General features: G+C 45.4%; 2 protein-coding genes across 4 annotated transcripts in view; one reads left to right on the top strand and one right to left on the bottom strand.

Moving 5' to 3' along the window:
* Positions 1-17,493, top strand: part of LOC122928601 (DNA-directed RNA polymerases I, II, and III subunit RPABC5-like) — a 51,119-nt gene extending 33,626 nt beyond the window's left edge. For both annotated transcript variants that reach the window (XM_044281597.1, XM_044281596.1), the window contains 2 exons: positions 8,977-9,077; positions 17,254-17,493. In XM_044281597.1, the coding sequence (XP_044137532.1) occupies positions 8,983-9,077; positions 17,254-17,362 (204 nt within the window). In that variant the 5' untranslated portion in view covers positions 8,977-8,982 and the 3' untranslated portion in view covers positions 17,363-17,493. The remainder of the gene's footprint in view (positions 1-8,976; positions 9,078-17,253) is intronic.
* A 334-nt stretch (positions 17,494-17,827) lies between these two features.
* Positions 17,828-26,511, bottom strand: PRMT1 (protein arginine methyltransferase 1). Of its 2 annotated transcripts, XM_044281594.1 has the most exons (11): positions 26,356-26,511; positions 23,954-24,007; positions 23,054-23,158; positions 22,816-22,971; positions 21,597-21,660; positions 21,346-21,488; positions 21,129-21,216; positions 20,727-20,842; positions 19,747-19,897; positions 18,944-19,065; positions 17,828-18,851 (listed from the first exon to the last, which is right to left on the bottom strand). In XM_044281594.1, the coding sequence occupies exons 1-11, from the start codon at positions 26,473-26,475 to the stop codon at positions 18,768-18,770; spliced, it is 1,203 nt and encodes a 400-aa protein (XP_044137529.1). In that variant the 5' UTR covers positions 26,476-26,511; the 3' UTR covers positions 17,828-18,767. The 2 variants fall into 2 exon arrangements, with proteins under 2 accessions (XP_044137529.1, XP_044137530.1); XM_044281595.1 differs by lacking the exon at positions 23,954-24,007.
* Between the last annotated feature and the right edge of the window lie 518 nt (positions 26,512-27,029).

Genomic DNA, 27,029 nt, shown 5'->3' with positions numbered 1-27,029 from the left:
CTCAAAAACAGTATTCAAACTTGTTCTTTGTTGGATCTGTTCCCCTAAGCAAGGAATACAGAAGTTTAAATTTTTCACTTTTTTTTTATTTATTTTTTTATAAATAAATTCTTTATTTTCTGGACCAAAATGTGAACTCAATTACAAATATAGCATATAAACAGAAAACACAGGTAATCATACACCAGTTCGCATACTTGACCCTTTTATACCCACCCCTTGATTCACTGCGACGGGACCCGTCATATCCTGTTGCTACTCGTGGTATCTCCACATACCACAAATAGCCAAGCTCTTTGGAGCAAAAAAGGAAAGCACGTCAAAAAAGGAAGAAAACCTGCCCCTTCCAGGGCTACTCTACATTTCGTACGATTCTTCTGTAAGCTTCAATAGTGTCTATGTGGGCCTTCCACTCAGAATAAGTAGGGCTATTTTTAGTACCCCAATATTTAAGAATCAGGGCCTTTGCAACTGTGAAGCTCTCCAAAGAGATTCTGATCTGGTAGGGCGTTAAATCTGTTTGGGTAAAAAAAAAAACTAATATTGCCTGCATAAAACAATGTTTCAGTTTAATCTTATGTCTACTGTATAGGTCTTCGTAGATTCTAGTCCAGAATCTATTTATTTCTGGGCAGTCCCATAACAAGTGACCTAGACCAGCATTTCCAGCCGGGCATTTCCAACACGTGTCCCTTCTTTCCCTATATATTTTAGCAAGGAAGACAGGGGAGTAAGGCTACTTTCACACTTGAGTTCGGGGCTCCGCTTGTGAGTTCCGTTTGAAGGCTCTCACAAGCGGCCCCGAACGGATCCGTACTGCCCTAATGCATTCTGAGTGGATAAGGATCCGCTCAGAATGCATCAGTCTGGCAGCGTTTGTCCTCTGCTCCGCTCAGCAGGCGGAAAGTAGCCTTATACAGGCGATGTACAATCCTGAACTGGATTAATCTATATTTGGGAGATATCGATGCCTTTTTTATATTACGATATACTATATCCCAATCAATAGATCTACCTTTACCTAATTCAGTTTCCCATCCTTCCTCGCTTTTGAATGTTATTTCTCCTAAGCAGTCCCTAAATCTACGATACATTTGTGAGAGAGTGAGTTGTGTATCCCGAAATTTGAAACAATAATCTAAGAAGGAGTTTCCCCTAATGATCAGGGAGTCTTTCTCCTGGGTGTTTGTGTATGCATGTCTAATTTGTGCATATCTATATCTATCTAGAAAAGTGACATTTATACCTTTTATTAAATCATCAAAAGAGATGATGTGTCCGTGAGATATTATTTGGCTTAAACGGTTAATGCCCCGTGAATACCAATACTTATAATCTTCAATTAATCTAAACTTTTTTAAGTTGTAATTGTGCCAAAGGGGAGTAAAAAGTGTGGGGCTACTTACACCCAATATCTTTTTAGCTTTATTCCAGACCTTATCTAACGTATAACTGATTAAACACAGTTTTTTTTTTCTTTTTCCCGGATGCCCAGTCTCCAAAACAGAGAAAATGTCTCCATATGGCCCCAAAAAATCCCTTGAGAATTTTTCACTTTGTTAGATCGCTTTCTATCTTTGTATGTCTTTTTTGCAAGACACATTGGTGTGGTAGACTATGTTGTTGCCTCCTCCCAAAAAATTGTAACAAACAAAGTTCAGAGTTTATTCTTTTTGCCTCATTGAAGTAAATGGATAAGGCCTCTTGCATACGAATGTTGTGTGGCTGTATTACGGCCCGCAATACAAGGTCACTGGCCCGTGTGCACTCCGCATCACGGATGCGGACCCATTCACTTGGGTCAGATTGGAACCCCACAGAATCACTACGGAGTGCTTCCGTGGTGTTTCTGTCCGTGCCTCCGCACCGCAAAAAAATAGAACTTGTTCTATTTTTTTGCGGTGCGGACAGATCACTGACCCATTCAAGCTCAGTGGGTCTTGTTACGTCCCGGCCGCCGCACAGACATTGCCCGTGCATTGGGGACCGCATACGTTCGCGTGCAAGAGGCCTAAGGCTTGATACTGTTATCTCCCTAGTGTAAATCCCAGCAGAGTGCTAAAACGTCACATGAAATGACTACCTATAAAGCTCCTAGAAAAGACTTAACAAAAATACACAGCTGAGTCACATTATTATGACCACCAGCTAATATCCAGAGTAACCGCTGCGTTCAGCACAGGCAGCAGCTAGACGGGCTGGGAGTCAATAAGGTCCTGGTAGGTTGTCACAGGTATCTGGAGCCATGCTTGACTGCAGTGCATCTCACAGCTGCTGTAGGATGTGTGGGGAGGATACATAGAGTGAACATGATGATCAAGGTAGTTTCACAGATTCTCAATTGGGTTCAAGTCAAGGGAATTATGGGCCAGGGTAGTACTTGGAAGTCTTGTCATGCTCTTCCAACCAATGTCGGACATTTCTAGCATTGTCTTGCTGAAAGTTGCTTCAGCCCCAGGGAAGACAATCGGCATGTATGGGTGTACGTGATCTGCAAGGATGGATTCATACCCAAATCGGTTGAGATTGCCTTCCACGTGGATGAGTGGGCCCAGAGAATGCCATCAAAATATTCCCCAGCCCATAACGCTGCCACCACCAGCTTGTGTTCTTCTAGCAATGGCTGCAGGGTATTTGTTCTCAGATATTTATCAACCCAGAAAATGTGACTCGTCAGAGAAGGAAACCCCCACCAGTTAGCAGAGATTGACTTCTAATATTTCCACGTAAATTGAAACCTTTTCTGCCAATTCAACGTAATTTTTTAGCAGAGGTGCGATGACCAACCATCTGCTTCCAAACCTCCTACACAGTACGGTTTGCTGAACTAGTTTTAGACACATGTCTGTTTGCTATCATGTCTGATATGGCAGGTAACAGATGTGTGGCGCAGAGGGGAGGGAAGAGGAGTACCCTTCCACTAGGGAGAGGGAAGAGTGGTGACCCCTAGCTCACCTGCCACTGGCACCTGATTGCCCTGACGTTCCTAGATGGACTGCTAACCACTACGCCGATCACGTGCCTCGTTCCTGGCTTACCCTGAAATAAGCCCTAGGTAGTGAGTAGGGCGATGGGAGCACAAGTCCTCACCACTGACACTTAGGCCCCATTCACACGTCCGAAATTCGGGCCCATTAATTTCTATGGGGCCGCACGATGTGCTGCCCCGGATCCAGAATTGCAGATCTGCACTTCCGTTCCCGAAAAAAATAGAACATGTCCTATTCTTATCCGCAAAACACACACGTGTGAATGGACCCTTAGAGTAAGTAACTACAGGGAAAGGGTAAACGACACAAACAAAATAAACAATCCCCAAAGGAATACAACAGCAACAGGAGAAAAGCAGAGATCCGACAGCACCAGTTCCAACAGCTCCACAGCAACAGTTGTTCCAACTCCACCTGAGGTCAGCGTAGAAGATCTGGAAAGAAGGTCTATATCTGGCAACAAGGAAAGCAGAAAGGGAGAATATATAGTAGCTGGGAGTGGCTGACACAGAAGAGCTGAAAGGAAAAGCTACAGATTCCTAAATGGGACAAAAAGGATTGCAAACCAAAGCAGGAAAACCTGGACCGGAATCTATTCTCACCCACTAGCTCATGGAGCGATCTCTTGAGAAACTGAGTGTGTAACCAGGTACAACAGGGTCAGCAATAGGTCATGACACGCTCGTGACAGTTGCTCCCTGGTTCATTTTGCTGAGGAGCTGCTCCTCTGTAGTGTGTCTGTCCAGCTTTGCGCACCTTCCTAGCGGACGTTCACCTCTTACATCAGCGACACGTGGTGCTCCTCAGTTTTCATGTTTATTCACAATGGTGCCATTTGTCCACTCACGATACACTGTCACCACTGCAGCACACAAACAGTTCACAAACTGCAGTTTCAGAAATACTGCCACCTTTGGCCTGAAAGCCAGTAATTATCCCTTTTTGCAAATCTGATAAATAGCCATGACTGCAACAAGGGGTATGTGAGTAGACAGCCTATCGCACACCTTATATACCCACCAACCCAGCTCACCACACGTGACTTCCTTCATGAGCTACAGTGCTGACATTGAAAGTAGGAAGTGGTCATAATAATATGACTCAACCGTGTATACGATGACATGAAAAGGAGAAGGGCAGTTTTATAGAAGTACGGTATATGCGGTGCTATTATCTTTTTATGTGTGGTGATGGCTTCAACATTCTGGCAAATCTCTTGGTGAAGGTTAGACAAAGGTGCCTGTATACATTATATGTATTTACATGTCATCTGCATAATTGATTAGCTTTTATGGGGACAATGGGTTTCCTGGCCCTTCTTGCCCTCTTCCTCATTAAACACGGAGACTTAGGTGCTAAGCACTTAAATAGGAAGAAAGGGGTGCAAATGAGCGCTTAACAAGTCTGCCTCAAATTGGAAATGTGCATTGAAAGGTTTAGAGAAGGTCACATTAAGTTCACCTGTAAAGGTTAGAGTGCATTTTAGGTTCATCCTGAAATTTCACCCACAAGCCAAATATCCCTAACTTTTTGTGAGTAGTGTGCCGATCCGGGTTTTGGCAGCACCTGGCTGTCCATAAATAGGCAGCTGGTCTCATCAGCTGAGTCTCTGCGTTGGGATCTAGGAGCCTTGTCTGGATACAAGTTTAGTGTGAAAACAGGTTGGTGCTGTTATGGTCAAGGACTCTTTGAGGCAGAATTGCTGCATGGTGTGAATTACCACCAACACCGCAAGGTGACTTTTTTTGTTTGCTTATGACTGCTTGTTTTGTCACTTAAATAACTACCTCAGACCAGGAACCCAACTAAACTAAAAAATTTAGGAGCCAAATTACATTTTTTTTAGTCGCCAAATTTAAAATGCATATAATTAAAAAAATTAAAATGCATATAATTTAAAAAAAAAAGGACTTTGAGAAGATGAGACGCAGGTCACAGTAGTGAGCCAGCACTACATATAGGAGAAAACAGCACCACATACCTCTCACATCCAGGGACATCTTCTGGGGGACAAGGTGACAAAAAATGGCGAATTGTGTGGTTTAGAGTTACGGCCTTCACGGAGCGGAAATATTTTTTTATATTTTAATAGCTCACACTTTTTGGGACGTGGCGATTATGTAATATGTTAATTCTTTATTGTTTGTAAATTTTATATGTAAAACTGGGAAGGGGGCCATTTAAACTTTTAGTATTTTGGTGTTTTTTTTTGTTTTAACTTTTTATTTAATAACCATTTCTTCCCTTAGGACTAGAACCTGGATCTTTTCATCCCTTGTGCTATTCACCCTGATAGATCTCTATCAGGGTGAATAGGATCTCACACATCTCCCTGCTGCTCTGTGCACACAGCAACAGGGACCTGAACATGGCAGCCAGGACTCCAGTAGCGTCCTGGCTGCCATGATAACGATCTGAGCCCCAGCAGTGTAATCTGCCACTGCCACCAATGGAGTGGATGGGGCCCTGTGGCCACCATATAACAATGGGAGGGGGACGGGACTTGTGGCCAGTGATAATGGGGGGGGGGGGACTTGTGGCCAGTGATAATGGGGGGGGATGAGGCTTTGGGGGGGCGCACTGCATCACCAATGAATGTAATTAAAGAGGACCTTTCGTGGGTCCAAAGAATATTAACTTATTAGTAGTAGGCTGCATAGAGCGGTGCCCAGGGATCTAAGTGCACTTACTATTAGTCCTGGGCGCCGCTCCGTTCACCCGCTGTGGCCCCCGGTAATTTCAACATTCAGAGCAAGGAGGAGACGACGCCAGTGTCTGTCCTTCCCCCTGACAGCAGCGCTGACCAATCACAGCGCAGAGAGAAAAAAGCAACTCCCTCTCTCTGCGCTGTGATTGGTCAGCGCTGCTGTCAGGGGGAAGGACAGACACTGGCGTCTCCTCCTCCTTGATCTGAATGTTGAAATTACCGGGGGCCACAGCGGGTGAACGGAGCGGCGCCCAGGACTAATAGTAAGTGCACTTGGATCCCTGGGCGCTGCTCTATGTAACCTACTACTAATAAGTTAATATTCTTTGGACCCATGAAAGGTCCTCTTTAACTCCTGTCGGCAGCGGTATAACAGACCCGGCACCCGGCCTCAATAACAGGGCATGCGATCTGTGGCACCTGAGGGGTTAATTACTGCAGATCGCATGCCCTGTTATTGAGGCCGGGTGCCGGGTCTGTGATACCGCTGCCTTTTACATTCATTGGTGGCGCAGTGGCGACAGCTCCTCCCCTCCTCCTCCCTGCTCTTTCCCCATTGGTGGTAGTGGCGGCCGCGTCACAGTGGAGAGGGAGGGACTCCTTCCTTCTCCACTGACTGTGCTGTGCTACTGAAGAGAACATAGGCTGCGTGGGATCGTGGCGGTACAGTCACAAATGGCGACAAGACTAAAAAGTCTTGTCGCCATCTGCAAATTTTAAGGCACATTGGCGACTGTTTTGGTCGCCATCTGGAGCCCTGTACCTACAAAGCAATACCAGACCGCTTACAAATCAATATAAATTTTATTACATGATTCAATACATAATTAAAAAACATTAGCGCAGGGAAAGGCGACATCAACTGGAGGAAGCTACAGCGGATACAAAGTTCAAAAATGTTCACATACTTATATAAAGAAACAATAGAATAAAGTACAAGTGCAACAATTGTATCAAACACATACAAAGGAACAATAACAATTACCCATGCTTGGTTGTTTTGTCACTTGCCTAAAGTGTGAATAAAACACTGAACTATTTGATCCAAAGAACTTGTTGTTAACTCTATACTGCGTCCACTAATCTGGTCTACCAGAGCGAGTCCCCACAGTAGTTTTTTCTACACTAAGGCTACTTTCACACTAGCGTTCGGGGCTCCGCTTGTGAGTTCCGTTTGAAGGCTCTCACAAGCGGCCCCGAACGGATCCGTACAGCCCCAATGCATTCTGAGTGGATGCGGATCCGCTCAGAATGCATCAGTTTGGCACCGTTTGGCCTCCGCTCCGCTCAGCAGGCGGACACCCGAACGCAGCTTGCAGCGTTTTCATGTCCGCCTGGCTGTGCGGAGCCAAACGGATCCGTCCAGACATACAATGCAAGTCAATGGGGACGGATCCGTTTGACGTTGACACAATATGGTGCAATTTCAAACGGATCCGTCCCCCATTGACTTTCAATGTAAAGTCAGGAGGCCCTATTAATATACCATCGGATCGGAGTTTTCTCCGATCCGATGGTATATTTTAACTTGAAGCGTCCCCATCACCATGGGAACGCCTCTATGTTAGAATATACCATCTGATTTGAGTTACATCGTAAAACTCAGATCCGACAGTATATTCTAACACAGAGGCGTTCCCATGGTGATGGGGACGCTTCATGTTAGAATATACTGAGAACTGTGTACATGACTGCCCCCTGCTGCCTGGCAGATGCAGGGGGCAGACCCCCCCCCCTCCTCCTGTAATTAACTTATTGGTGGCCAGTGCGGCCCCCCCTCCCTCCCCAGTATTAATTGTAGCCAGTGCGGCCCCCCTCCCTCTATATTCATCGGTGGCCAGTGCGGATTCCCAGTATTAAATATGACCAGTGCGGCCCCCCCTCCCTCCCCAGTATTAATTGTAGCCAGTGCGGCCCCCCTCCCTCTATATTCTTCGGTGGCCAGTGCGGATTCCCAGTATTAAATATGACCAGTGCGGCCTCCCCCTCCCTCCCTCCCTAGTATTCAATATGACCAGTGCGGCCCCCCCTCCCTCCCCAGTATTAATTGTAGCCAGTGCGGCCCCCCTCCCTCTATATTCTTCGGTGGCCAGTGCGGATTCCCAGTATTAAATATGACCAGTGCGGCCTCCCCCTCCCTCTATATTTATTGGTGGCCAGTGCGGATTCCAAGTATTATGACCAGTGCGGCCTCCCCTCTCCCCCCCCCCCCCCCCCAATTAAAATCACCCCACCCCCCCAATCATTGGTGGCAGCGGAGAGTACCGATTGGAGTCCCAGTTTAAATTGCTGGGGCTCCGATCGGTTACCATGGCAGCCAAGACGCTATTGCAGTCTTGGCTGCCATGGTTACTTAGCAATAAATACAAGCATTATACTTACCTGAAGAGCTGCGATGTCTGACCAGCCGGGAGCTCCTCCTACTGGTAAGTGACAGGTCTGTGCTATAGGCAATGCGCCGCACAGACCTTTCACTTACCAGTAGGAGGAGCTCCCGGCCGGACACAGACATCGCAACTCTTCAGATAAGTATAATGCTTGTATTTATTGCCAAGTAACCATGGCAGCCAAGACTGCAATAGCATCTTGGCTGCCATGGTAACCGATTTAAACTGGGACTCCAATCGGTACTCTCCGCTGCCATCAATGATTGGGGGGGGGGGGGGGGTGATTTTAATTAGAGGGGGGGGGGAGAGGGGAGGCCGCACTGGTCACAATACTTGGAATCCGCACTGGCCGGCCACCAATGAATATAGAGGGAGGGGGGCCGCACTGGTCATATTTAATACTGGGGAGGGAGGGAGGGGGAGGCCGCACTGGTCATATTTAATACTGGGAATCCGCACTGGCCACCGATGAATATAGAGGGAGGGGGGCCGCACTGGTTACAATTAATACTGGGGAGGGAGGGGGGGCCGCACTGGCCACCAATAAGTTAAATACAGGAGGGGGAAGGGGTCTGCAGGGGGCAGTCATGTACACAGTTCTCAGTATATTCTAACTTGAAGCGTCCCCATCACTATGGGAACACTTCTGTGTTTAGAATATACTGTCGGATCTGAGTTTTCCGAAGTGAAAAATCAGATCTGAAATAAACAGTTATGCAAACTGATCCGTTCTGAACGGATGCAAGCGTTTGCATTATAGGAGCGGATCCGTCTGTGCAGACACCAGACTGATCCGCTCCTAACGCAAGTGTGAAAGTAGCCTAAGCTGCAAGATGTTTTTTGTTGCCTTTTCCTGCATAGATATGTGATAACACTTGTTTTTATCCACTAGTGCAACATGATTATACCAGTCAGATGCTTCACTTGTGGGAAGGTGGTCGGAAACAAATGGGAGGCGTACCTGGGTCTTCTACAAGCGGAATATACAGAAGGGTAAGGTTTTAGATGCCTCTGGAACGTGTTCCGCAATGGAAGTGAGCTCTAGTTCTAGACAGTGAAAAGCTAGCATTGATGGGGATTTCAGACTACTGTAGAAGTAGGACTGTACTGTGGATGTTTAGAAATACAGCAACTCCTGACCCCTCTTTATCAGCGTCGGGGGACCAAATTGAAAGTAAAGTCCTGTTAAAATAAAAATAAACTGCTTAAAGGGCATCGGTCAGCAGATTTGTACCTATGACACTGGCTGACCTGTTGCATGTGTGCTTGGCATCTGAAGACATCTGTGTTTGGTGCCATTTAGGGCTGACACGATTACTCGATTTAATCGAGTAATTCGACACAAAAAAATTCTTGATGCAAATTCGAAGGATTCGTTTGTGTCATGTGACCATGGAGCGGGAGTGAAGCGCTTACTATTACTTACCGCTTCGTGGTCACCCGCCGGCCCGCACCTTCTTCCTGAGACATCGTCTGGTAATAGTGCGTGCACTATGACCCCGACACTGTGTGACGTCATGTGTAACGTCAGTGCAGCACGCAGAGAAGATGGAGTAGCTGTGGAGCGGCACCCCTACAGGAAAGGTAAGTACTGTTGCTGGGGACATGGCTAGGAGGGGGAGATGGTGGCCCAAGCTGGTGGCACTGTAGGGCAGTTGGGGGCGCAAGCTTGTGGCAGTCGGCACTACGGGGCAAGCTGGTGGCACTGGGGCAAGGAAGTGCTGAAGGCACTGGGGGGGGAACTGATCGCACAAGGGGAAAGGGTGTTGGGGACTGATGGCAGGGGGTCTGATGAGTTTTTATAAAGGAAAACAGTCTATTAATTCATGTTTTCTTAGGGTACTTTCACACTTGTGACAGAGGATTCCGGCAGGCAGTTCCGTCGCCAGAACTGCCTGCTGGATCCGGCAATTCTGACGCAAATGGATCAGCATCCGGATCTGTCTGACAAATGCATTGAAGTACCAGATCCGTCCCTCCGGGAAAAACTGATCCAGTATTTATTTATTTTTTCCATTTTTAGAGGTCTGCGCATGCGCAGACCGGAAAACCGGATCCGTTTTGCCGGATCACTTGATGCCGGATCTGGCACTAATACATTTCAATGGAAATTAATGCTGGAATCGGCATTCCAGCAAGTGTTTGGGATTTTCGGGCGGAGAGAAAACTGCAGCATGCTGTGATATTTTCTCCGGCCAAAAAACGTAAGAGGGACTAAACTGATGCATCCTGAACGGACTGCTCTCCATTTAGAATGCATTAGGATAAAACTGATCAGTTTGTTTCAGGTATTGAGCCCCTATACCCTATGTTTCAGGTATTGAGCCCCTAGGACGGAACTCGACATCGAAAAAGAAAAACGCTAGTGTGAAAGTCCCCTTATTAGATTACTCTATTTAATCGTAAAAAATAATCAATAAAATACTTGATTTCTAAAATAATCTTTTACTACAGCCCTAGTCCCATGTTCACATGTGCCCGCATTGCTGAATAAAACAAAGTTTTAATATATGCAAATGAGCCCCTAGGAGCTATTTACACGCTCTGCTCTCTCAGCAACTGCTGCGCCTTTTCTACTTTGACAGGACCAGGAAGTGAGAAGAGGATTTTTTTTTTATCAGTCTCCTATCCCTCCAAATAAGGACCCCCTAGATTTTCCTGTTGGAAATCTCGAATTACTTTTTCTGCCCCTCTCCTTTTTTCTGTTCTTCAGAAAAAAAATTCTACGTGGCTTTGTATGGGGTTGAGGAAGGACCAGTTATCATCTGCAACTTTGGCCAGGAGGTTGTCTAAATTTGTACTGAAAAGAAAATCTAATTCACAGGAAATCCCACACAGCCGATGTGCTAACTCCCCTGACCATGTCTCATAGTATGGGCGGTCATAGTGGATTCAAGGAAATGGCCTACAATGAGATATATCAGATGACTAAGTGGGTGGGGATATCGCCTGTAAAACCCTCCGGCCGAAAAGAGCTTCATTCGAGTCCGGAAGATTAAGACGATAGTGTCTTACAAAAGTATTAGCGCTTGACCAGGTTGCAGCCTTATAAATCTGGTCAAGCGAGACACCTCCTTTTTCAACCCAAGAGGAGGCAGTGGCCCTAGTAGAGTGGGCCTTAACATTACCAGGACTGGGCTTGCCCTGAATCCTGTAGCAACATTCGATGGTGGATCTGATCCATCTGGCTATGGAGGATCTAGCTAACTTCTTTCCCTTATTTCTTCCTGAAAATTGAATTAGGAGATTATCTATCCTAAAGGCTTTGGTAGAATCAAGGTAATGAATTACAGTATCCCTAACGTCTAAAAGATGTATCTCATCACTAGACCCTGTATACTCGGACTCAGGGATAGAGGGTAGGAAAATTTCCTGGTCCCAGTGGAAAGATGAGACTACTTTAGGAAACCTGGGTCGAGTGTTAGACGGATGTGATCTTTGCTGATTTGGAGATATGGTTCCCTACAAGAAAGGGCCTGAATCTCTCCAATACGTCTGGCTGAGGTAATTGCAATCAGAAAAGCTGTCTTCAGGGAAAGGTGTTTTAAAGAGATCTCAGACAGTGGTACAAAGGGAGGTTTTGTTAGGCCTTCTAGGACGATGTTTAAGTCCCAAGTTGGAGCTCTAGATCTCAGAGAGGGTCTCAATCTTGAAACAGCTCTAATGAACCTCCTGATCCATCTGTGATTGGCTAGGCTGCAGTCGTAGAAGGAGCTGAGAGCTGAAATTTGGACTTTCAGAGTACTAGGTCTCAGGCCTAATTCCAGGCCGCACTGTAGGAAGTCTAAAATTTTGTTGATGGGAGGAGAGGAGGTGTCCGGGCGATCAACTCCTAACCAAGAACAGTATCTTTTCCAGATCTTTAGGTAGATGGAAGAAGTCACCTTTTTCCGAAAGGCCCCTACTTCTTAACGTCTCGCTCTCAGGATCCAGGCTGCCAGTTTGAATATTCCTGGGTCCGGATGAAGAAGAGGGCCCTGGACTAGAATGTCCCTCTGGAAAGGAATCTCCCACGGTTTTTCCAGCGATAGCTGTTTTAGAGTAGAGAACCAACTCCTCTTTGGCCATAGAGGGGCTATTAGGATGAGAGTAGTTGGTTCTCCTAGGAGCTTCTGGATAACCCAAGGTAATAGAGGTATTGGGGGGAAAAGTGTAGGCTAGTTTCCATTTCCAATGTATTGACAGAGCATCTATTGCCCATGGTCCGTCCTCTAGGTTTAGGGAGCAAAAACGTTCTACCTGCATATTTTTTTCTGGAGGCGAATAAGTCGGTTGGCCCCATCTTTCTGAGATCCTTTGGAAGATACTCCTGTTCAGAGACCATTCTCCTGGATCTATTCTCTCTCTGCTCAGGTAGTCTGCTACTGTGTTTTCGCAACCCTTTAGGTGGATGGCGGAGAGTGATAAGGTGTTCTCTTCGGCCCAGGAGAAGATTCTTTTTGCTACCGCACCCAGAAGACGTGACCTTGTCCCTCCTTGGTTTCGCAGATATGCCACCGTTGTGGTATTGTCGGACATTATCTTTAAGTGTCGCCCTCTTAATAGGTCCTCTCCTTTTGTTAACGCCACGAGGACCTTATATCTGCTGGCCAGGTACCTTGCAGAAGATGGTCTTCTATTTTTGCTCCCCAGCCTCCGAGACTTGCGTCCGTAATTACTTGAACAGCCGGATGGTTCTGCCACTGTAGACCTCCAAGCAGTCTTCTTTTTACCTTCTACCAATTTAGATCTGTCTTTACAGACTGTGGAATCCGAGAACTTCTGTCTAAGCTTACCTGCTTTCCGTCCCATATACTCAGAATCCAACTCTGGATTACCCTTGTGTGGCCTTGGGACCAGGCAACTGAGGGAATGCAGGCGGTTAGACTTCCAAGAATACTCATGGCCTTTCTGATGGAGCAATTGCGAGCACTCTGGAACATTCAGATTTTTTCTATCAGCGCTGCAGCTTTGTCCTGGGGAAGAAAGGTTTTTTAACAGGGATGAGTCCAGTTCTACACCCAGGAACCTTATTTTTCTGGATGGAATAAGAGCTGATTTTTTTATATTTATGATCCAACCGAGATCTTTTAGAAATTCAGAGAATCTCTGAGTTGCTGACAGATTTTCGGTTTCTGTTTTGCCCAGAATTAAGAAATCGTCGAGATATGGGATAATTGTTATGCCTTCCTGACGAAGATAGGCCACCATCTCTACCACAACCTTTGTGAAGACCCTGGGTGCTGAGGAGATGCCGAAAGGAAGGGCGACATATCGAAAGTAATGGATCGAGCCGTCCGACCCTTTTAGAGCGAATCTTAAGTATTTCTGGGAGAGATGATGAATAGGGACATGGTAGTATGCGTCTTTGAGGTCGATTGACGACATAAACGCCCCTTTCTGGATCAGTGGAATTGTGGATGGGATGGTTTCCATCCTGAACTTCCTGTATAGAATGGACCTGTTTAAGGGTTTTAAGTTTATCATAGTACGAAAGGATTGGTCTGGTTTCTTTACTAGAAAGAGGTTGAAATAAAAACCTCTCCTTTCTTCTAGAATTGGGACCTTTTTGAATTACCCCTACTTCTAAGAGGTCCTGGACGCCCTGCCAAATTTTTGGAAGTTCTGTTTTGCTCTAGGATGAGATGCAGAATCTTCTTTTGGGGGGGGGGGGGGAGGACGGACTGACTGACTGACTGACTGACGTGAATTCTATCGTGTAGCCTTGAGAGACTACGTTTAGAACCCAGGGATTTGAGGTGACCTGTTTCCAGGAAGATAAAAAAACTCATCAGTCTCCCCCCTACTCTGGCATCATTGCTGTTTATTCTGTCTATTCTGGGGGTTGAGGATGAAGCCTCTTCCTCCTTTTGGATAGCTCCATCTGCCAGTTTTTCCTTTCCCCCTGTAAGATCTATGCTGTGGCTGGAACTGACGAAAGGGCTTCTTTTTTTTATTCTTTGTCCTCCGGAAAACCCTTCTTTTTATCTACTGCTCCCTCTAGGATTTTATCTAAAGTGGGACCGAAGACCAATTCCCCAGAAAAAGGGATAGAACAGAGTTTGGCTTTGGTTGCTTTGTCCTCTGACCAGGCCTTCATCCACAATGCTTGCTGGGCTGCATTCGAAAGAGCAGCCTCTTTGGCTGAAAAACGGATGGATTCTGCCAAAGTATCAGCCAAGAATGCTGTGGTGGAACGAAGGAGAGGGATAGAATCCCTGATCTCTTCTCTGGGAGTTTTTGTTTTTTAGGTGTTCTTCCAGTTCTCCTAGCCATATATACATAGCCCTGGCTCCGGACGTAGCTGCAATATTGGTTTTCACCCTGAACATTGCTGATTCCCAGGATCTTTTTAGGAGCCCATCTGCCTTTCTATCCATAGGATCACCCAATTGAGAGGAGTCTTCAAAGGGTAGAGCGGTCTTCTTTACTACCTTGGCAACCTGCAAGTCGACTTTAGGGGTCTGATTATATAATTTGCATTCAGCTGGGTCAAAACAGAGTCTATTCCTAAACTCCTTATCTTTTCTCCGGGTCTGACCACTCCTCCATTATCATCTCTCTGTTCTCATTTATGTGAAAGACGATTGAAGTTTTAGATCTAAGACCCCCCCAAACATTTCATCCTGTACAGTACGGGGCATCCTCAATTCCCATTGTGGACCTGACAGCTCTTAGTAACTCATCCATCTCGTCTGCTGAGAAGAAATATTTTTTATCTTCGTCCAGAATTTCCCCGTCTGACAAGGGTTCCTCATTAGGAAATTGGCTGGAGGTGACTGAGGCTACCTCTAGATCCTCGCCATCAGAAGAGGAGATAACGGATAGCTTGCGTTTCTTAGGAGGGTTGGGGTTACTAGCGGGAGCAGACTTGATCTCATCCACAATAAAGGTTTTCATTTCAGAAAGAATATCTGGTTGCTTTTCTTTCCATATTTCTGCTGTAAAAGGTTTGCACAGCCTCTTTTTGTAATGCTCAGGGAGTAGCTTGGAACAAGCACAGCATTTTAAGAGCTTCACTTTGGATTTAGACTCTTTGCTGCCCTGGAGCGAGGAAGCAACCAGCACCCCCGACTGCTTCCCGGAAGGAGGTATGGAAGGACTGCAGGACATGGCATAAGCCAAGATGAGGGTCCTTGTTGCTCCATGCTAGCCAGCCTTAGCCCATGCTGCGGGAGGCCAGCAGGAGATGCCTGTAAACTAATAAAGTTACTATCCTCCTGGAAGGAGTGCTATCTACACGTGTTGGCCCCTGTAGGGGCAGGAAAGCACTGAGGAGGTGGTACTTAAACTATGTGTTCCTGCCCCTACAGGGGTCAATCTCATTGTGGGCCGTCATGGTGGATGAAATGGAAAAGTTTAGTGGGGTGACAGAAGCCCTTTAAGAAATCCATCTGCCTTACAATCCATTGGGTCCTTTAAGAGACCCATATCCTCTTTTAAAAGGTGTTAACTGTTGATTTGACAGTGATAATTTTTATAAATATATTAAAAAATTCCCACTGTTTAGGATAAAATTCATCCCCACTTACCTCATTGTTGTCATTTGGTGGCGCCTGGTTACGGCCTCTTCTCCGGAATCCTGGTGGCTGCGCTTGCACAGAAGACTCATTTTCTCCCAGCCGTGCATGCAATGGTGACTTCTTCCTGGCCAGAATAGTAGAGCTGTGAACACGCATGCCGGCCAGGAATAAGTCACCATGGCGCATGCAGCCTGGCTGGGAGAAGACTTCAATCAAGATGAAGCCATAATCCAGGAAGTGAACGGCACACTGGCAGCAGGCAAGTATGAAAAGGCAAAGTGGGATAACCCCTTTAAGTAATTGTTCTGTTTTACTCTGAAGGAAATTAGCATTTTCCCTGCCTAAAACCCCTTTCCAATGAATAATCAAAATCTGGAATATCATTCATTATTAAGTTCCTCTTCCGGATCAGAATCCATAATACGAGGTGGAATTGCTGAGGAGGTAAATGCTTTAGTTCTACTACTGAATTCTGGACTTTAGTTTGATTCTTTTCATTCCCTCAAAGAGATGTCAACTCCTCAGACAACCTTTTGAATGCATGTTTAAAGGGGTTCTGCACTTTCATTTAACTGATCTATCCTCTGGATAGATCAGCTTCTGATCGGTGGGGGTCCAACGCCCAGGACCCCCACCGATCAGCTATTTGAGAAGGCAGCAGTGCCACAGCCTGCTCACTGTTTACCGCCGGCCCACTGACATCACGACTAGTACCAACTAGCGTGGGTGTGGCTAAGCTGTTCACTTGAATGGAGCTTAGCCCTGCCCACACTAGTCATTACATCAGTGGGCCGACGGTAAACAGTGAGAAGGCTGTGGCGCTGCTGCCTTCTCAAACAGCTGATTGGTGGGGGTCCTGGGTGTCAGACCCCCCGCCGATCAGAAGCTGATGATCTATCCAGAGGATAGATCAGTTGAAAGTGCAGAACCCCTTTAACATTTTTGTAAAATCTAGACTAGATGGGCCAAATGGTTCTTATCTGCCGACACATTCTATGTAGTAAACAAGTCTTCTACATAAATGATACTTGCTTGCTGCACTCGCTAGCCTTTCTGGCTGGAGACTCCTCCTAAAATGCATAACACATCTCCCAAAGATGGTGTGGTTATCAGTAAACCTCATTCATACCTTGGCCAGGGTTATAGGAGTCCCTGTAGCAAGCATGGAGTCACCAAAAAAAAAACCCACACACCCCAGGCTACTGGCTGGTATAGATTCAGAACTGTCTGCTCTCCTAGGTGTGTAAAAAAAAATCTGGCTTTACTCTCCCCCCCACAGGCACTGATTGGATAGAGTCTGTGCAGGTACACACCCAACTGGTTACCTCCCCTCTGCACCCTTACCTAATAGCAAACCATTCACAACTTCTAGTTAAGAAAAGACTGGCACATCACAGAGCCATAAGAATAGATGCTCCAGAATTACTACATGGGGGAATGCATGGAGCTATTAAAACAGCCATGTCAGGAGAGGGGACAGGTCCTCTAACTCCCTGCTCTTACTAAACCTTCCACTGAGAACACAGGCCCACATGACTGAGCTCCGAAACAGATAAGTGTAAGTTATAAGTGCTACTGAGTTTTTCTGCTCCTCCCATTCTAACTGTCTGCATATTACACTTGCTGGTCACACAAGATACCTAACATTAATGTTTTTTTATTTAAAGGGATGCCCTGGATGCCTTAGGATTGAAGCGTTACTGTTGTCGGCGGATGCTACTCTCACATGTGGACCTCATTGAGAAGCTACTGAATTATGCCCCCTTAGAGAAGTAGCATCAGACCACACCATTGTTTGTCAGTTGTTTCCATTATGTTCTCAGTTAGTGTTCAATTCTTAGGTTGGCTCCACTGACCAACCTGTTAGAGAGTGCATTAGTTCTACAATAAAGTATTTATTTGCTGCACAGGTGTGCATTTCATGCCTTGTATGTCTAGTGGAGGGTCTGAAGTGGGCAGTGCATGACGCAGTCACACAGCACCACTGCTCTCAGACTAACAGATTTTAGACAACTCCAGTAGTACATGTGAGAGACCGTGGCAAACTTTCAACTAGGTTTTCCTAAAAGGAGCAGTCTCATCTTCTGCATATGGCCTATGGAAGGGGGGCCACAGTTCTGAACCCACATCGAGAGCCCTAAGCAGACAATCTTAATGGTCACATTGTAATACCATTACTGTTCTCAGTTACTTCATAGATGAAACCAAGTACATACCAAACAGAAAAGCCAGGAGACCACATCACAGTTCACTTTAATTTTAATTTCATTATGAATGTAACCATATAAAAACCATAATTTATGAAAGTCACGATGGGCAACCTTTAAACAATCTGTAAAACAAAAGCACCTTTCCATGTCAGGCTCTGAAAAGGACATACAAAACCGTACAAAATGGCAGATTATGAGCCCACCGCTCCAGTGATGAGCATGTGGGGGTGTCTAGAGGCGACAAACACTGCTTGCAACCAGGAGTGACCAAATTTTTTTTAGTGTCCACATCAGGTTCCAATGGTCTATCCAGGGATAGGCAAACTGCAGCTCTCCAGCTGTTGTAAAACTACAACTCCCTGTCTGCCTACAGCCATCAGCAGGGCATGATGGGATTTGTAGTCTTACAACAGCTTGAGAGCTGCAGTTTGTCCATCACTGGTCTAGCCCTTTCTTTCCAGCAGCATTCAGACTGTGATGGCTTTTACCACATGTGGTACATGGAACAGAAAATTTAAAGATATGTAGAAGACATTTATGATGCAACACTGAGGTTACTGCGCAGAGGAATGGCAGTCCTTGTGTTCACAAACTGTCATTGCCAGTAATTGCAGGTGACTTAAGAGGCCTCTACTGGAGTGAAGCCTGCTGTCCTCGCAAAGCCTGATGACAGTTTGAGAACAGCCTACAAAACCCATTCAGGATTACATACTTCCATGTTAAACCAGCTTTCTAAAGCTAGATTTTTTTTCTCAAGCCATGCAGCCTTTTTGGAGGTAAAGACCAAGTCATCAGTGTGGCCAAGGCACCGATTTACAGACCGGTCCAGGGGCTCTAAAATATTTTACCCCACTGAGGAAAAAGAGTGGGTAGATAAAAAGGTGTATGCTATATGTAAATAAAACCACACAGCTAAATGTATAATTGATGCATCTGTCTTCTGTCTGGTCAAATGGTTTAGTCATCTTCATTCAGCGCATTCTGTAGTCCGTAGAACAGGACAATTCGCAAAGCTGACCTTTGAAATCAATGTCCATGGTAAAATCCAAATCTCGCTGCAAGATAAAACACAAGTTAGGGCCTTGTTTCAAAAGGTAGATTTTAAACCTTCCCCCAACATTTAAATTAAGTGGCCCCATCAACTTACATTATTTTTGGCATTTGGCTTCATGCCTATCGTTCCAAATATCTCCTCCCCAGTTTTAACAGTCAAGTAGTCCTCCATGTAGAACACGGTCTGCTTCCAGTGAGTGTAAGGAGACTCTGGGCCTATAAACAAGAGCATAGTGTTAGCCTGTCCATTTTTTGATGTGTGATAAAGAGCCCACATTAAAGGAGTTTTCCCCATCTCAAACAACAGAGGCACATAGCTAGCATATGCCCCCTTGGCTTGGCACATGTGAAGAAAAACAAGCACACAGCACCATCTCAACCATCAGCGAGTGTGAGGTTTCTTTTCACTGAGCCATTGATTTAAATGGCCCAGTCACATGTTAAAAAAATAAAATATGCAAATAGGATGGATCTGGCAATCTGGACGCGAGCGGATGGCATTTGTCAAACGGATCCATCTGACAAATGCATTGAAATACTGTCTGCATCTCCGGCGTCATCTGGAAAAACTGATCTGGTATTTTTTCAGATTTAAAGGTCTGCGCATGCGCAGATCCGTCAATGTGGCAATGTTAATGCACTAATACATTTTAATGGAAATGAATGCCAGATCTGGCATGCCAGCAAGTGTTCAGGACTTTTGAAATGAGAAATGCAGCATGCTGCGGTATTTTTTCTGGCCAAAAAACTAAAGGGGTTGAACTGATGCATCCTGAACACATTAGGATAAAACTGATCAGTTATTTTCCAGTATTGAGCTCCTGTGACAGAACTCCATACGGGAAAAGAAAAACACTAGTGTAAAAAAAACCACAACATTAGACACACTGCACTTACTAGTAGAGAAGCCGGTCCGTTTATGACATCTTGTGAACTCAATGTTAAAATAAGCAACCAGGGCATGGATGTAGTCATTTCTCTTCACTTGGAGACAGAAGGGAGATGTAAAGCTCAGGTCATCCACCTTTACTGTGTAGATATCCACTTCCTGGAATCAAAAATCACTGTTAGATTAGACTGCTACAAAACCCAAAATCATGAATTATGCGGGACATAAGAATTGCTGCAGTTTATGTAGATCCTTTTCTATAGATAATATCCATCTCTGCATCTAGGGGTACTTTCACACTTGCATCAAAGTTTCCCGGTATTAAGTTCCGTCACAGGGGCCCAAAAAAATTGCTGCATTAACAGATCCAGCCTGCGCAGATAACACCGGAGAGACGGATCCAGTATTGCAATGCATTTGTCAGACAGAGCTGCATCTGTCTACAAGTGGTTTCAGTTTGCATACAGTGCCAGAATCCAGCAACGCAAGTGTGAAAGTAACCTAATACATAAAAATAAAGGGTGGGACCACTGAGGATTATTCATGTAAAGTCATTTTAAATTGGAGGATCAGCAAGTTGCATTAGAATAACTTTAGGCAACCTAATGAGTTTAACCCTTTAGCTACCAGTGCTGGTTAAAAATGGCACCCGCTCGCACGTACAGCAGGCACCACGGACGGCAAGTCTTGTAGCCTCAAACACTGGCTACAAAAACATAAGTAATCTAAGTAAAATTTAAATAACCCCCTTCCCGTAGACCATAAAATGGCCATCACTGCGTCTGAAACCACCTGTACTATTAAATTTTTTTAAAAAATAATCTGTATTTTACCCTGCTTTCCACTACATTGTATGCCATAAAATGGTGGCATAAGAAATTACAACTTGTCCTGCAAAAAACAAGCCCTCACACGAATATGTGCATTATTGGTATTCTACCATTTAGTCAGCAGCACAATTTACATTGGGACAGCATTTCATACAAACCTTGATGAGACATGAGTTTGTAACTAACTGTTTGGGGTCGACAACATCAACAAGAGGTTCCTTAATGGCTACATCTTTAATACAGGACATATCAAACCCATAGACATTCTCCCACCCTGAAAGAAAAAAATAAATAAAATTGCGTTAAGGCTATACAGCAAATACAAAACAGACTGTTGAGCATTTCTAGTTTCCATTAATGTAGACAACTCAGTAAAGTGGGATTCTATAGAGAGTGATCACATATTGATAGGATATGCCACCACTTACTAATCAGTGGGGACACCCATCACTGAAGGCTACACCCTTTCACATGGGTACTGCTAGCCACTGGCTGTGCAGGAATTAACATAACACCATTCACAAAAAATAAAAACTTGGGATGCTTACACAGGAACTTACAGTGAATTTTATAGTCTTTGTACTGTCTGTCTTCAATGGCAGTCACATAAAGAGTTGCCCGATCTGGGAATATAAGACCATCAGGGTTCTGCAGGGAGAAAAATAAATAAATTCAGCATCTGACGTCACAAATCATGCCAAGGATGTGGCTTAGGAAATTAACCTTAGCCACAAGATATTGTAAGCTGGGGGAAAAAGGAAGAAGGGCAGTACCTACCAGCCATTTATCCCGTGCATAGATTACAGTGTTCAGCATGGACTCGTAGAACAAACAATATCCCATCCATTCACTGATTATTATGTCAACTTTTTCCACAGGCAGCTCAACTTCTTCCACTTTTCCCTTGATGATTGTTACAACTGTAAATGTTATAGCAGCAAAGTTTAGGACTATACGACTCAACAGCGCAGAGCAAATGGTTAAATATACATTTACACCTATAGCAAGTAGAAAAAAAAGGAACGTACTGTGATCCAGTTTGTTTGCCTTCACAATCTTGATAGCATAGTCAGAGATACTGGAGCATTCAATCTGTAAGAGAACACATTGTAGACCACCATTAGATGGCTTGGGTTTTTGATCAAAGCAGTTCATTAGTGGACATACTGAAGCAGAGATTGGCAGCAGCTTGAACACATCACTGGCCTAGGAAAAGCTAAGGCGGTGCTCACAGGTGTGCTGGTGCCTTAACCAATTGATTGGCAGGAGTGCCAATGTCAGATCCCCGCTGATCTATCCTGAGGTTATAGGTCATTTATAGTCTCAGAAAACCCCTTTAAGACAACTGCAGACATGGACATTAAAGCCAGATCCTGGCATACAAAAGTTGCACTTTTTTTGTGCCAACTTACAACTAAGATTTTCCAACACAGACATGTTTAACATTTACACTAGAAAATGTATACAAGTAATGTGAAATCTATGCCAGTCTGTAGCTGGTAAAAATTTCAGTTTCTGGTGGACTGCACAAAGCACATTACTCAAGATCTTTTTTTATTATTAAAGGGGTATCATATTAATGATCACTTAAATCTGTTAATGATTTAACAGTGATAAATATATTTAGAAAATGAACAAATCCCCACAGCGCGCGGCCCAGCTGGGAGAAGACATCAATCAAGATGGAGCCCGTCCCCTGCCGAAACCAGGAAGTGGACGGCACGCCGGGAGCAGGGGAGTATAAAATCGCGTCTTGCGAAAACCCCTTTAAGTCTGGTGTATGAACCACCAGTCTGCATGCCCAAGAAGATTTAGGACTCTGGGATATACCCAATCAGTAAAGCCACCATGACCATGCAAGAACCTGGGATATGTTATCTCCCTTCAGTCTCTTGACGGGTTCCACCATGAAGATCATGGCTTTGTACAGGTGTTGCCACACTCCTGATCCCACAGGCATACTGTGCCCATGTGATTAGCAGGACAACTATGCTCTCCCTGATGAACCAACTGCCCAGGACAAGCACACATGCCCCAGGTCGTCAAGTAACTAAGGGTTTCCAGGGCTTCATAGCTTTGTAATGCTTCATCAACATTACTGCATCCTTGGAGAAATCAAATCGAAATCTAAGTCTCCTTGAATTGACAGCTAGGTGTTCAGTGGCATACACTCAGTTTGCATTGGCCTGTGTAGTGATTGGACGTTCACAATGCCTGAACACACAGCACTGTAATACGGGTCCTTACCCCAATAACTTTCTTTGCTCCAGCCTTGGCTGCAAACATGCAGAGGATCCCTGTTCCACTCCCCACATCCAGGACAACCTTATCTTTAAACAAGTGTCTGTTGTGAAACATTGAGTTACGATAGGTGAGGGTCCGAACTTCATCCTTTAACATCTCCTGCAAAAGCCACGAAGACAGTTCATTAGGAGACAGAAAGAAGACAACCAAACCAACAAAGCCAGAATCTAGCCAAACCTACCTCATGGATACCAAAGTGTGCATATGAATCAAAATAGTAATCTTTAGAAGTCATTTCTTCTGCTGAAGGCTTCACGGTGCTCTCCGGTTGTTGTGTACAGGAAACCTGGTTAATAAGATGGAACACAAGCATTCATCTCAAGAACGGAAGAGAACCACCCACTCATTCTAATGCTGAAGCTAGGACAGACCATCTACATTATAAGACTGTGCACCAAATAGGAGGTCCTACTTTGGACTACAATTGAGATTATGATGTGGTCAATTTTAATAAAGAGGGGCAATGAAGCCTGGGCACCAAGGGACAAGACAAGACCCTAGACTACCTGCTAGTGAATTAGCTTAGGGACTCGACAGTCATCTAAGCACACAGCGCCACATAAGTGTCAACTTTGCCATTTCTATGGTTGAGTTCTTTAGGTTAAACGGATATTCCAGTGCCATAATTTTAAATAGAAATGAGCTCAAAGAGGGCAAAAACAAACTGCATGTACTCATCTTATCGATCCACTACTTCTTGGGCTCTACAGAAGAGAAACTTATTGGAACACTGGTTCAGCCAATCACTGGCCGAGACGCGTCATTGCTGGTTGTGGCCTGTGAGTGGGCAGGCCAAGACGTTTCTGGTGTCAAGCCCAGGAGGAAGTGGCATGTGGACTGGAGGAGCAGTGGGGAAATCTGTAAGGTGACCGATTATGATTCCTACCCTGTTGGACTCCATTTTTATTTGTTATGGCACTAGAATACCTCTAATTTCTGCCACTGATCCTCCTCTAGAGCAAGGAATGGACTGTGTGTGGGAGCTGCGAAAACTACAAGAAACTAAACGAGGAGCTCTAATAAAAAAGGTCCATAGCCCTGTTGGCCAAGGTTTGACCAGCCATGTGCAAAGGATATTTACATCTTCTACTGCAGTCGCCAGGTTCATTCCATTGGCCAACTTGGCTACAAAGTTCTAGAAGAAAGTGACAAGGAAAGACACTGAATTAACCTCATATTCTACAGCCACCGCCAGTAACTTCACAGGGCAGAAAGGATGGGAAAACCAAGACTCATGAGACAAGCGGTGGTGGAACGTGCAAGTTCTCATATATTTTTGGGGGGATATCCCATAAAGATCAGCAATTTCTACCGAAGCTCACTGACTGACACTACAATGGTGAAGGTCAAAAATCATGGGATTTGACAATCAAGATATTCCAGAAACCATCATACATGTGACAGAAGCTCTTGATAAGACTCCTCTACCTCAGTTCACACCATGTCAAGAGCCTATACTGGCAGATTTCCCAACATATACCTCTGATGGAAGACTGCAATGTATCCATGTGTAGGGTAGTACCCCAAGTGCTTAGTGTTAAGGGGTGAACAAGTCTCTTGGGATCCTAGAACTTGCAGATTTCTGCCCTTTAACAATAGCTAATATAAAATTAAATCTTGACAGCTATTCTTAAAGGGTTTGTCTGGCCTTAGAGCCACCAACCCCTGGGATCCTCCCTTGCCCCTTCAACATAATCCCATTGCTGCTTTTGATCTCCACAGGACCAAGTAGTAACTTGGTCCAGTGACCACTAGCCAATCACAGGCCTAAGTAGTCACAGCAGCCTGAACAGTACATCACTGCTGTGACATGGCATGTTCAGGCCACTGACGAGCCTGAGTCATTGGACCAAGCTGCATCCTGGTCCGACAGGAACAAAGCAGCAGTGGGATGGTGGAGAGGTGAGTGAGGTCTTATGACAGTGGAGGACCCCAGGGGGATGTCAGCTCCAAGACCAGACAATCCCTTTAAAGGTGCTTAACTGCAGCGATAAGAACAGGACACATGGGTAACAACTGCTCATCTCCAAACACATCATTTGATGGCAGCCGATCCCTCCTTCACATGGGGTGAATTGCCGCCAACAAAATATCAGAAGATCCTATCACCAAACAAACTAGAGTCTGCTTTGTCTGGTGATCAGCAGCATATATACACAGGTCTATGTAGGAGCTACAGACAACCATCTGTCCATTCAATAAAGCATCACTATGGATATGGCCAGAAGGTGGTCTGCTCATGAATGAAGCTAGAATTGGCTGATTGGGTGATGCTTCCAATGTTAATGCTGCTTCTGAAAAACATTAAAAAGGTATTGGCTATGTGGAGCCAAAGCTCTTCTCACCCAAAGTCACAGGAGACTTCATTGAGTTACTACAGTATTCATATCTGCATATTGAAAGACTATTTAAAATAGGAACCCAAACTGGGCTTTGGTACCAACTGGTACAAGAACCCAGTTCATATTGCCATTTTAAATTGTCTTTTTAATAGAGAGATGCACACAGTAAAGTCTCATGTAACTTTGGGTGAGAAGAACTTGGCTCCACTGACCCAATACACTTCAATCCTGGGCAGAAACCGCATTAAAACTGAAGTATTTGAACGAATTGACTAATGTGGACCAGACATGGCCACTGAAGTCTAGGGGTCGATGAAAACCGCTGACACTAAGGACGGCAACCATGTTCCAGATCAGACAACCGCTGACCATCTTGTCAAGGATGTTATCACAGCCATGGGAAATAGGCCTCCACATGCCACAATTTACTCAATAAATGAAGCGACAGACGGGACATTCTGAAGATCCAGTGGATCAGGCTTGTTAACCCCCAATTCACACTGTACTTTGGGGCATAATTTCCCCAACAATCAGAATAAACCCAAGGGAGGGGGTAGCACAACCCACCAATGCTGGCCACATTCATCTAGCACAAGTCTTTCAGGGGGCTACTCAGTTTTAGAAAGAATAAAAAAAAAAAATTGTCCCGGAGTAGCTATCATGGGGATAGGGGTCTTCGTGTCACCAATGGCGTCGGTTGATCATTCGCTGCTGAGCCTAAAAAGGCTAATAACAGGGAGCAATTCAACCACGAGGCCCGTGCATGGCTCTGATCCTACGGATGAATTACAAGGCCACACTAATGTGGAGAAAAGCAGCAGCATGTGGCCCCTACAGGAGGCCATTCACAGGCCGGGCGCGGGGACACACGTGGGCTCCACACAAGGCCGCCCTTTGTTGCCGGCATGTGGGCGGAGCAACCATCCATAGAGACAGAGCCGAGACCAGCAAAATGGAGGCTCGGGTCTCACACGCAGTGACGTCAGCAGCTTCGGGTACCAGCTACTACATGACGTCACGGCGGCCCTAGCACAACATTTATCCCGCATATAAAACCTATGAAGACCCCCATTCTCCCCCTGCCTCGCCCTCACAATGAAATGGACGCGGCGCCATTCCGCGCCTGCCCTGCGTTCTTTACCTCCATGCTGCAGGTGCTCGCCTCCGCCATGCTATCCGCGCCGTCTCCTTCGCCTCCTACACGCCACACTCTTGAAGCCCGAGGATGAATAAACGGCTTCCTGAAGGAGAACTGCGACATGCGGCGCGGCCCGTCTCTATATAAAGGACGCTGGCTCCGCCCACAATTGAAAGCTTCTGGCGCCCTTAACGATTTACGCCTCTCCTGCAGGATTGGCCGACGCTAGAAAAGGTGGGCGTGTAACGCGCGTAAGCCCCGCCCACTAGCAGACGCTTAGCTTCTTTTTCTCCATGCGCGATGTCGTTAATGGAGGCGCCCGCGTGATCGTGTGCTGGAAAGGAGCGAGGCCAGACATGGCCATGACTGTGGGAAGTGTGCCCCAGTGTGAATTCAGCTCTGTAGGTTGTACAATCTGTGCCCATCCGATGTGATCTGCACAATCAATTGTAACATTAATGACGCTATTAATTACACTGTTTAATAAAAACCACACGAGTCCTTTATGGGGGCAATGAAGTGATAGATTTTTACATTTATAGGGCCAGTGTGATGGTGGGCCGCGGACCCCAGCTTTACCTTACCCTGCCAGTATTGGTATACCACCGATTGCTGCGGAGATAGAATTCCATACCCTCTACTCTTCAGTGGTCCCTTTTCAGCCCTGATCAACCATA

Source organism: Bufo gargarizans, chromosome 2 (genome assembly GCF_014858855.1).
Source record: "Bufo gargarizans isolate SCDJY-AF-19 chromosome 2, ASM1485885v1, whole genome shotgun sequence".
In the NCBI taxonomy this organism is placed as follows: domain Eukaryota; kingdom Metazoa; phylum Chordata; class Amphibia; order Anura; family Bufonidae; genus Bufo; species Bufo gargarizans.
Note: the sequence above shows the minus strand (reverse complement) of the source record. Positions and strands in the feature narration are given on the sequence as shown.